Here is a 12,230-nt window from a genome sequence, read left to right on the forward strand (position 1 = left end):
TTCGTTTCCCCTCCCCGACAAAACCCTCGGCGCTGCCGCCTCCCGACACCCGTCCGCCCGCGGAGCGACCGCCACTCGCGGCGGCTCCTCATCTCTGCAGGGCAGGGACGGGCCGGGCCGGGCCGGGCTGCGCCTGGACCGGCCCCTCCCCGCCTCCGCCGCCACTACAAAAGCGGCCGCCGGAGCCCCCGGCGCATCTGCTGCCGCTCTGCTGTGCTGGGCGCGGAGCCTCTCCGGGCCCCGCGCATGGGGGGCCGCCCCCGGACATGCTCTCCTCGCCGCTCGGCTTCGCTCTCCTGCTGCTGGCGGCCGCGGGAAGGTCGCTCCCGGTGAGGCGGGTGAGTGCCTGCGCTGGGCGCGGGGCCCCGCGGTGTCGCCCCTGCCCCGCGGGGCTGCCCGGCCCGGCTGGGCGCGCTCCGGGCATCCCGCGTGGGCTGCGCTCCGCTGCGGTGCTGCCGTGACCGCGGCTCCGGGAACGCTTCGAAGAGAAGTCAGAAGTTTTAAACCCGTCGCTTTTTGGGCGCCCTCGCCAACACTTGCATCAGAAGCGGCGGCCGCCGGGGACGGCGGGGCTGGAGCGCGGGGAATTCTCTGTGCGTGGGTCCCGCGTGGGAGCCGTGCAGCCCCGCCGGGGGGTCTCGGCGGGCGGGCGTGGGCTTAGGGTGAACGGAGAGGAGGAAGGAAGCGGAGACGCTGCTACTGCGAGGGTATTGCCCTGGAGGTAATGCTCCCCCTGGCACCCACAGGAAATAACACTCGTGTCTGCAATGACAAACAAACGTAGTCCCGTGGGAAAACCAGAGCAGGGTCCTGGCGGGGGATTGTAGGGTCGGCTGTGATACAGCGTTGAGGGTGGGAAAGCAAAATATAATCTGCGTGAAAAGCAAGAGCAGGCAGTGGGGAAAAGGCAAAGGGCCAGGGAAGGGATGATGGACAGAGAAGGTTGGCTGCGGTTTGGTGAACTGGGGACAGTGAGGCAAGAGAGACTGATGGGGAGGGATGGAGGTTACAGCATTGGGTGGCAGCAGGAGGCTATTGCTATAGGGAGAGCAAGGACGGGCTCAAAGCTGGTGTTGTGGGCTGCAGAGGTCAAGGAAAGGACAGCGTATTTGATGATGGACCAAATACACTGTCCAGTTTCTTTCCATTTGCTAAAAGTTTTTGGGGTTACAGATTTCTACAATACAGCGCTAAGAGGATCTGTTTAATACTGAACTGGGTATAAGCCTGTAGGGTTGTCTTAACAGATTGGGTTTTCTTGGTGGGTTTGTTTTACTTGCTGTCTACTTCAGGCCTTTAAAGGTGCAACAGGCACAATTTGTCATAGGAAAAATTGCAGTTAGGAAAATCACTTCATTGTTAAGATGATCAAACACTGAAACAGGGGCCTGGAGAGGCTGGGGAACTTCCATCTGTGGAGTTATTTGGTATTTGACAGGCTAAATCTGTGAGCTACTTGAGCTTTGACCACAGAGCAAACTAATAGTGGAGCTGCCAGCAGTAGAGGATCAAAGTGAAGTCTATTTCTGAGCCAAAGGGCCTTCTTTACCTGCATGAAGAACTGGGAGCAGGTGAGAAGAAAGAGGCTTCCATGGCCTTAACACTATAACTTCAGTCTTGCAGTAAAGCAAATACTTTTATAGCCTTTTCTGACACCAGAGGGTCTTATCTGACAGCTTCTCTAGAGCAGTGATGGTGCTTGTTGTATGCTGAAAAACTGAATTAAGTACTCTGCTCAGTCATAAGTGTACAAAAGCATGAGACTTTGGCTATCTGAATTCTTTTCTCAGGTTCAGTTTAGAATAGTGTTAAAGGTGATGTTTAAAGGAAACTGAAAATAGCACTGCACGGACTGCAGGTAGTAAAATCTGTGAAAGACAGGTGTGAGAGGAAGGCAAAATGATGTGATACAGAGTTGAGGGAAGGAGAATTTTATTGGTGCTCTGACTAATGTTTTACTTTGACTTTCTCTCTCCCCTCACCCCCTCAAACAAGTGAGGAAGGGAAGAGGAAAAAGACAAAGCTGAGAATGTACGTAAAAGGATGAAAAATTTTAGTCCAGAGTTTTTATCTGAGGTGGTGCTGCTTACATGCCATCATCTTAAGTGCAGGGTGATGGGTAATTCCTAGGTCTAGATCTTCCTTACAGCATTGAGGCTAGTAAAATGACCAAGAGTTGGTAGCACATGGCTGCATTGCAGAATCTCATTATTAATGACAAGCTTGTGTCCTTTCTCTGTTTGGCTTTGAGCAGTGATGCCCTGCTGCTGAGAGAGCTGACAGGCAGCTGGCCACTGGTTCACTGCCATCTACCCTCTCTTGGATTTAGATTTCAGATCCTACTTTTCTATGTAGCACTTTTGTTCAAAGGTTTGATAAGATAATCTTGAAGAAGTAGTTTAAATGCCATTGAAGAGCAGAAAAAAGCTGTGCCACAGCTGTGATTTGGGGGGTTCTGTTCTTCAAACTACCCCTACTTTTGTTTCTGAGGCTAAATAGAAATAATAGAGGTGGTCTGGGTAGAAGTACAAACAGATAAATTCAGTGGAAAGGCTATAGATATTTTTCTTTCCTCACCTCTTATTTCTGGAGTGCCCTGGTACGGGAATAGAAAAGCACACAGTTAAGTATCAACATTGAGTGTGGGTGTGTGTATGTTTCTGGTGCTCTCAGTTACTGTTTTGTTACTGAGGCTTATTTAGATACAGCAGCCAGCTGTTCTCCCAGTCAACAGCAGGACTTTGTTATGTTGCAGGTACTAGGGTCATGTATAGATAGTTACTGCTACTTGCTCACCCTTCTGAAGCCTGCTGTGCCTGCTTTCTAGTTCTGCATGCAGCATCTGCTCCTTTAACCATGGGTGTATAGGATTAGGATTGGATATTTGTCTCCAGGAGGGCTAGTTTTGAATCCTGATAACCTTTGAGGAAAAGATGCAGTGTGAGGGGGAGGCAGTTTTAAACGCCTTGTTAGTCTGCTGTACTCTGCCCTTGAGGGCACGGAGGTTCCCAAAGTGTTTGCATGCCCCAGCCCAGGCTTGCAGGACCATGCCTATTTTGACTTCTTGTCTTCAGTTACATGCCCTAATGCTGAGAAAACTGAATTATGGTTCCTGACTACCACTGCCCTATAGATCTGTGTTCTTTAGAAGTCATTAGGGTGGGAAAATGGCTATAGATAGAGCTTGTCTGAAAAACAGAAAGAAAAGTGCACCTGTAAACTAGTGACTCCTTGCAGAAATGAGGATGGTGAGTTGGACTGCATCATGGTTAGCTGGATAACCAAGGGGTTATTTTTACACCAACTGGGTAAAAATCCCTCCATTAGTAGGTTGGCTGGAGGTTCAGAGTTACTCCTTTCTCCATTTTCTTCTCCCAAAAGCTTCACAGAACTGTTCTTTGGACTTTTTTTGTTGCCCGCACTCTGAAAATCAAAATATGCTAGACCAGCGTCAGCAGCACATACTGGCAGAGGTATAGAGAGCAGTGGAGGAAAGGGTGGACAAGGTCTGACACTGGGCCATCTTGCTGTAGTTATTATTCAATGATACTTGGCTGGCTTCTAGGTAATGGGCTGCTTTCCCAGGACTACAGCCAGGTTCTTAAAAACTTAATTATTTGTAGGCTATTTAAGTTCATTACTATATTATTATGGTGTAAAACTTAAATTAGGTGATTGTATTATATAATTCAATGTGAATTAAATTGCTATCCCAAGTGACTAAAACCTTTATGTATTCATAAAATAATGTGGGGATTTTCTTGTTTGTTTTGTAAAGAAAACTCCAATTTTCTGGAAACTATATAAAGCTAGTTATAGTGTGTGTGCTATAAAGCCAGATGGCCTAATATAGCAAATCTGATTATACAAATTAATAATATACTTGTTACAATATCTCTATAACTAAACATAACTATATTAGGGGGGAGTGGCGTTCCGTTCTTTTCCCCCGGCCCCGGGCAGCTCCAGTGCCTGGAGTGGCACCGCCGCTCTCCGGGACCCGAGTTTCGCTGCTTTTCCTGGACGCGGCTCTGTTCTGCAGTCCGGCTGGGGCTGGCCGCGGTTTCTGCCGCCGTGAGCGAGGGACTTTGGCAAAGAAGCGAAGGAATTGTGCAATTCACCCACGAGGGAGGCTGAAAGTCTTCTAATGGCCACAGGGAGCTGCGGCAGAGAGGTTGCGACACACCTCCAGCGCCTGCATGGGGGAATATGGCCCCGAGTTTCGGGAGGCGCAGGATTTTATCAGAGGCGGGGCGAGGAGAGCAGAAGCCCTTCCGCCCAATGGGGACAGGCACTGTGGCGATGACAAGGACTGTGGCAACCAATGGGGACACAACAGGGGCGGACCCCAGGCTCTGGGGTGAACAGGGTTGCGGGATCGGGATGACAGACACTGAAGTCTCTGGACGGGACAGGGAGTGGTTACAGGAGTGACAGGCTGAAGCTCCAACAGTGAGAGATGCGGAGTGGACTGCCGTGGGAGGGGGGGAGACACACGGGGGCTAAGCGGGGGTACACAGAGCTCGGCTAGCTAACACAGATTAGAACCCCTAATCTACACCCAAATCCGGGATGCCACTTATCCCTGTTTTTTAATATATAAAGAAGAACGGCTGCTTGGTCTTCTCTGCTGCTCATCTGGTTGCTTCTTTACTTAGCTTCTGCTCCTGGTGTTTTCCTCTGCTGCTGCAACAGCTGCTCTTTGCAGATGGAGAGGGCTAGCTGCGATGATGCTGGGGTTTTTTTTTGCCTGAGTGTTTGGGGATAGGGGAGCTGGGACAACTTTATTACAAACACATGGACTGGGGACACACACGGACTGGGGTAGCTGGAAGGGTTTTTCTGATGCTTTGGGGAAAAACCATTTTTTAAAGAGATGCAGCATTTTTTTTCTCCTTGCATCGCCTGTGGTTTGATGCCACTCCTCGATTGGTGGGGTCATCTGCTGCTCCCACAGGCACTTTGATGTTGTAACTCACCACCTGCACAGCTTGATAAATCACAGCCCCACCTTGAGGTGCTGTGACCTGTCTTATTTCCATCCCCACACGAGGCAGATGCGCGTTCCTGTTTCAGTTTTTTGGGAAAGTGGGGTCTCCCTTCCCCCTCCCCCCTCTCCCTGGGGGTGCCCTCCCCAAAAATGGACATTGGATTACAAAATGTCCCTTCCAATCACAGTGGAAGCATCGTCATTTCAATGGAGACTGCCTCGGAACAACGTTCTCTGGAGGCACAGCATTCACGGCGACCACGTGATTTCTGGGCTTTTCAGGAATCTCGAGCTGTGTGTCAGCATTCATGGATGTTGTTTCTGGGACAAACTTGTCCTGGACCTCTGATCCCTCCACGTGCCTCTCAATTGTCCCTTTGACCCGATCCGTGGAATCTGCAAAATGCTCAGAAACCAGTTCCTGCCCCGCCTTCCCACTGCTTCCCTCCCTCCCGGCTCTCCAGGAATCATGGGAATGCAGAGGTGGGGGCTCTTGCTCTTCCTTCCCTCCTCTTCCCTGCCTCCCGGGTCTCCGGGAACCATGGGAACTTGGAGGTAGGGGTTCTTGTCCCCCCCCCGCCTCTTCCCCCCCTGCCCGGCTCCCCAGGGCCCATGGGAAGATGAAGGTAGGGGTCCCCGCTCCTCCCTCCCCCCTCTTCCCTCCCGCCCGGATTTCCAGGGCCCATGGGAAGATGGGGACAGTGTGCGGGGAACAGGACAGGCGTTGCCTCCTTCCTGAGGCAGCAGGGCGGAGACGACAGAGCTCTCCCCAGAGGGAGAGGGCAGGGTTGATGATACAACTGGGAGAACATGTAAAGGATTGGAGGGAATGCCTACCTGAGGGAGAACAATGGGTGGAGGAGTGACCTGATCTCCCAAGGGGGTGGTGCCCACACCCACAGGGAGGCAGGTGGGGGTTGGGTCAAAGACGGGGATACAGGGAACAAAGGAGAGAAAAGTATTATGGGAAGAAGGAGCCCTTCCACATGGCCATCCTCCATCTTGGGAAGACAAAGGCACTGATCATGTGGCCACGGCTTCCTCAGGGGAACAAAGGAAAGGATTCAAAGGAACAGAGCAGCGCGGGGTAGCGCCTGAGCTGGGATTTCTAACTGGGAAAAAGGGATTGGACCAGGGGTTTGGGGTCAGTTCCTCAGCGAAGTGGCTGATTTCACTAAGACGGGGGCGCCAGGGGGGTTCGGGGGAGCCAGGAGCATGGTCCACATTTGTGGAGCTGCCCTGCGCCTTAAGAGTGGCAGAGTACTCCCCCCTGCCCACCCAGGTTAGGGGAAAGAGGGGTAGGAGAAGAAGGTAGGGAAACTGGTTCAGGGCAAACAACAGCTTTGCCCGATGGGTCCCTCCCTTCCCGGTTTGCGTCCCGTGTGGACTCTGCTTTTACTGCTTCCCAAATCAGCAAACGGAGGGTGGTAAAGCAGCCTTTAACGGAGGAATCCCTACATTCAATTCCCTCTGCCAATTTTGCCTCCACCTGCTCCCAGAACTCCTTTTTGTGAGCCTCCTCTGCGGTTACACGTGGGAAGGAAAAGCACAGCCATCGTACAAACTGTTTAACAGAACTTTTGGGGTAGGGGCCCTTCTCCGAGAGGATATCCTTAACTTGGGAATATAATTCCTTGTGTTGGGTAGTTAGCATGGTCCCCATGTTACTTCTACCCACCCGACCTCACCCTTGGTGCAGAGAAAGCGGAAAAAAACCCAAAAAACACAAGAGACCCCAGTGGCCGCTGCTCACACTGTGCTGCATGTCCTGACCTCCCAGGAATGCAGCAAAAGCCCACCCACGTGAAGGGGAGTATTAGTTGGGTACCAACCCCTAATACTCACCAAACTGGAATCTCTGCAGACAAAAGCTGCCATCAAGGTCCTCAGTCCTGGGAAGTTTCTCTTCTTCGGCTCTTCGTGGCTGTGAAGAGTTTCATTTCCCCTCCCACGTGGGGAGAGCACCACGTGCTTCCCTGTGGGTGGTGGAGAGTTCACTGACTTACTTTGGGGAGGCTCCGCTCCCATTTTCAGTCCAGCACGAAGCACTATCCTGGCGCGGATGGCGGCTCAGCAGCCTGGCACTGTGCTGGTGGCGGCGGCTCTTCGCATGGTTCCTGGTGCTTTGTGGTGATTCTCCGCCTGCTCCGGTGGCTCCGCCGGCCCTGGCCCCATCGTTGGGCACCAAAAGCGGTGTTCTGTTCTTTTCCCCCAGCCCCCGGGCAGCTCCGATGCCTGGAGTGGCACCGCTGCTCTCCGGGACCCGGGTTTCGCCGCCTTTCCCGGATACTGCTCCGTTCCGCGGCCGGGCGGGGCTGGCCGCGGTTTCTGCCGCTGTGAGCGAAGGACTTTGGCAAAAAAGCGAAGGAATTGTGCAATTCACCCACGAGGGAGGCTGAAAGTCTTTTAATGGCCACAGGGAGCTGCGGTGGGGAGGTCGCGACCTGCCTCCAGCGCCCGCATGGGGGAATGTGGCCCCAAGTTTCGGGAGGCGCAGGATTTTATCGGAGGCGGGGCGAGGAGAGCAGAAGCCCTTCCGCCCAATGGGGACAGGTGCCGTGGTGATGACAAGGACCGTGGCAACCAATGGGGACGCGACAGGGGCGGACCCCGGGCTCTGGGGTGAACAGGGTTGCGGGATCAGGATGACAGACACTGAAGTCTCTGGACGGGACAGGGAGTGGTTACAGGAGTGACAGGCTGAAGCTCCAACAGTGAGAGATGCGGAGTGGACTGCCGTGGGAGGGGGGGAGACACACGGGGGCTAAGCGGGGGTACACAGAGCTCGGCTAGCTAACACAGATTAGAACTCCTAATCTACACCCAAATCCAGGATGCCACGGGGGGTGGGGGTGGTGGGGGTGGCACCCAGGCTTAAGGAGCCTAGGACAAGAGCATGTAGTGACAGGACAAGGGGGAATGGCTCCAGACTGAAAGAGACTAATTTTAGGTTAGTTCGTTGGAAGAAATTCTTTACTGTGGGGATACTGAGGCACTGGAACAGGCCCAGAGAAGTTGTGGATGCCCCATCCGTGTCAGTGCTCAAGGCCAAGCTGGATGGGGCCTGAGCAGCCTGGTCTAGTAGAAGGTGTCCCTGCCCACAGCAGAGGGCTTGGAACTAGGTGGTCTTTAAAATCTTTTCCAACCTGCTATTCCATAGTTCTGTGATCTCCAGGGGCCAAAGGAAAGGACTGTATTTCACACAACAAAACAATGCCCTTGGCATTGTTTAAAAGCTCTAATGTCTGTTCCAGGAAAGTTTAAGTTAGTGAAACAGCTCTTAAATCCTTCCCCCTATTTCTGTAGCTGTGACTGCACCACCATCACTTCCTCATCCCCCAGACTAGGAGACAATCTGAGAGTTCCAACAAAAGTATTTGAGAAAAAGTGTAGACAGATATGGCTGGGCATGGAAGGACAGATAATATGGCCGTACAAGCACACATAGCTCTCCTTTGTGAGAAGAACTTGTATTCTCAAAGTGAGATGGAAGTGATGGAGCTGTGCAAAACTAAACCTCCTGCACTCTGAAAGCTGTGGCTCTATAGCTGAGATAAAGTTCAGTGAAACTGGGCCTGATATACAGAACCAAAACAGTTGTCTGCCTTCTGTCAGATTTTTAAAGGTATTGTATCATATCCTGTTTCTGTGGGCCTGTATAAATAGGGCTTTAATTTGCCACATTGATTGCCAGTTACATGAGAGGACACACCAGGAGCTGTTATCTCTGAAATCACAGGGCCTTCGCTAGTTTTTAACTTGGAAATAGTTCTTTTCAAAACTGACTGTTCCCTTCTGCAGTGCTGTAGGGAAATGAAAGCTGTTACAATCTCCTTTCATGAACAGCTTTTGCATTTCTGTGATCAACCAGTGTATGTACTGCCACCAAGGCTGCCTGCTCAAGTTTCCTTGTGTACAGTACATCAGTTCTATTAGTTTGTGTCTTAACAAAAGTGAGTGTACACAATAGCAGGTATGTCTCAGTTTTGAAAAAAAATTGTCAGCCAAATAGATACGAGACCTTTTATTTAAGCTCTACAGTGTTGTGAGCCCAAATTAAAGCATTAGGCAGGAACTCATTTCATTAAATAAAACTTCCTAACCTAGCTACTGAAAAAAGACCAAGTTTATTGCTTGCATCCAGTGCTTCCCATTAGAAGAGGGATAGGGTAAGCAGCATCTAGGGATCTCTAGATTGCCAAATAGAAGGTAACCCCTTCAAATGTCATAGTTTCATATGCAGCAAATTTGAACTTGTGAAGGGTGAAAAAAAGTTTGGTGGTGGTGGCTGAATACTGTTCTTTGATGCATCGTTTTGTTCAGTGTTGGAAACTAGTATTTATGAATTTCAACCACACTGGGCTACGATTGCTGCATTCCAGTGATCCCTTGCCTTGATGTGAATGTGGAGGAGCTTAGGAAATATGTGTCGATCTTCACAGGCAGGAGGACAAGAAACTCCCAAAAAAGTTGCAGCAGCATCATGATCTATTGTTTGTAAACATAAACATGAAAAGCCCACCACTGCTGAAGGAACGTAGATGAGTCTACTCTTACTTCCAGGGATACGGACCCATGCAAAAGGAAACTCTCTGCCCCTGTCTGGGACTTCAGTAAGCCTTAAAGACAGTGTTCCAGGGATACAGTGTGGCACATCTTTGTGAAGGAGAACCTGATAGATTTCTACCAGTTTTCCTCCCCTTAATCTTTATGGTCTTGTCTTCTCAAAGAGACAAACTGCCACTGCCTCTGATGTATGTGAATGAGTTGATACAGTTTGCTGAATTGGGACCATGATAATATGAACAACTCTTTCCCAAATGTTTACATGAAACCTTGTGAGCAGCCCCTGCCTCAAGGTCAAATATGGCTTCTTAATAGTCTTGTAAATACTGCAGTTATTGTATAGAGAAAACAGAGGCTTAATTTAGTTGATTGAACAATCAAAAATATAGTAACTGTAGAGGAAATTGTAGTTTAGATGTGTGAAAAATAATATTTTCTTCAGCTGGTCATTTTACTGACTACATTTTATTGCTCTTTCACCATAACTGATTGTTAGTAGATTGCTGTCTTAGTGTAGTCTGGTATTGACTGCTATTTTTCTTGCAATTGATTGCATTTCACTGTTAGTTTGCCTTCTCGCCATCTTTTTCCTCAATTGTTTTATGCTGGCTTTTAGAATTACCATATTTTTGTCTTGTGCTCATCTGTTTATTGAGCTCATCTGCATTCACCTGTTCTGTTCTTGCCTTGTCCCACTTGTGCACATGCCCTGCCACTCTCCCAGTGCCTTCTCTGATAATTTCAGGACAATTTTTGAAACTTGCATTCTGTTATTGATAGATACTGTTTTAGCTATGTGCTCTCTGCTGCACTGTAGGAAGTTCAGGAAAAGGAACCTGCTTTCCTCTTGTGCCTTGGAAGCAGCTAAAAAGTTGGGACCTTTGTAGAAGACCCATATTGCATGTGTGAAACTATGAATCCTTTGAACACAACTTAGAAGCTTGTGACTCTTGTGGTGTCCTGCCTTTTCCCACTACCTTCTGGATCTTTAGAGAACGAGTGAGCATGAGTTAGCTTGTTATCTAAATTTTGTTGTAATTGGGGCATATCTGCTCACATCTTACTGTTGTTCAGGCTTATTTTTCCCTGTCCCTTCTGTAAAACTGCACTGCTTCTCTCCTTCTCCCCCACCTTCCCAGCTGCCCCCATGAAGCAGTTTCTTTGTTAGATATAATGAGTTTAGGGCAAATAGTAAGGGGGATATGGGGTGTGTATATGGACATATCTTCATAATAATGATGATAATCTCTGAAGTCTTGCTCTTTTTAAGACTTTCATTTCTGACTAGGATGCTTTGGTAACTTCTCTGACATCTGGAGTTCTGGTGCTACTCAGTGAAAGTCAAATCACACTGAAAGGCCTGGCATCAAGTAAACCAAAACACTTGTGTGAGCAGCCCGAGGGAGAGCAGTGCTGTTCTAAATGGGAAGAATGTTGACCACTGAGACTTTTGCATTGAGTGTGTCTCTGGTGCAGGGCAGAAGTGTATGGAACTGTCCTCTTACACCACAGCATGTGTTTTTGGCACCATGAGTAGGCTGAGACTTGCTGTGGACGAGCCAAAAGCAGACGAGAAGTTCAGCTGCCAGAAGAGCCCTCCCAGCTGCTCTGGCTCTGCTTAGGGTGGGTATTTCTCTGGTGCTTTGAAAGGCAGTCCAGCTACATGTGAGCACGATGTATGTGCTGAAGCAAGTTGAGGGATGGATGTCAAGCTTTAGCCTGATGTCCAAGCACTCAAGAGATGTACAAAAGTCATTCCAATGAAATGGGTGGATTACACCTCTTAAAACCAGGTTATTTCATGATATGTAGCATTAATCTTCCTTTTCCTCTGAGTTCTGCAAACAGTAAACTCTTACATATTATAGGAAAAAACTGTTGTATTCTTTCTTTTGCTAATATTCCTACTTGCATTCTGCTCTGTAGGTATCAGCACTGCTCAAGTTATATTCATCCTTATGTATTATTTAATTGTGAAAACGGATTTTTTGTTTTTTGCTTAAAGCATATTCCAGTTGTTAAATTGCAGCTCAACTCTTTAACAACTTTCAGAGAGTTTATTTCTCATGTAACCAGACTGAGTCAAATTTTGCATATGCTCATCTCTTTTAGCAATTCAGTCTTTCTTGACATCTGAAAGAAACCCTTATAAAATGAGTGTAATTGGACTTACAATATAGGGTGCAACTGTGGGGCATAAAGGAGAGATGACAAGTAGGTGACTTTTCAACTGCAGCAACAGGGCCACAGTTCTCTAAGAACCTTATAGAGCAAATAAATTACTTCATTACCTCTGATGGGTGTCAAAATCTGTGACCACCTTCAAAAAAAACCACAAACAAACCAAAGTGAACTTGAAAATCACTCTAAAACAGAACTGAACTTCTAAGGCATTCTAGAACATCTTCTTTTTAATTTGAAATTTGCTGTGACTCTATAAGGCATTAGGAGGATCGTAGATGAGGGGGCATGGTATCTCCCTACAATTACAAAGATCTTATCACCAAGTCTTTAATGTTTTTCAAGATGAGGTAGTCAGCTTTTAATGGAGAGCAGAAAGGACAAAGGGTTTGTGCTCAGTTAGATGGGGAGACTGTTTTTTAACTCACTTGTTACATTTGAGGTCATGTATGCACAAAGCATACAGGAAAACATATGATTTTCATGTTAGGTT

General features: G+C 48.7%; 1 protein-coding gene across 2 annotated transcripts in view; it reads left to right on the forward strand.

Annotated features, from left to right (window-relative positions):
- The first annotated feature begins 229 nt into the window (after positions 1-229).
- GLP1R (glucagon like peptide 1 receptor) overlaps positions 230-12,230 on the forward strand; it is an 84,850-nt gene continuing 72,849 nt past the window's right edge. Inside the window, exon 1 of one of the 2 annotated variants that reach the window (XM_068185485.1) lies at positions 230-338. In XM_068185485.1, the coding sequence (XP_068041586.1) occupies positions 267-338 (72 nt within the window). In that variant the 5' untranslated portion in view covers positions 230-266. Of the gene's footprint in view, positions 339-639; positions 722-12,230 lie in introns of those variants that run through there. The other variant, XM_068185487.1, reaches the window with a different exon arrangement.

The sequence above is a fragment of the Anomalospiza imberbis genome, chromosome 3, assembly GCF_031753505.1.
Source record: "Anomalospiza imberbis isolate Cuckoo-Finch-1a 21T00152 chromosome 3, ASM3175350v1, whole genome shotgun sequence".
NCBI lineage: Eukaryota > Metazoa > Chordata > Aves > Passeriformes > Viduidae > Anomalospiza > Anomalospiza imberbis.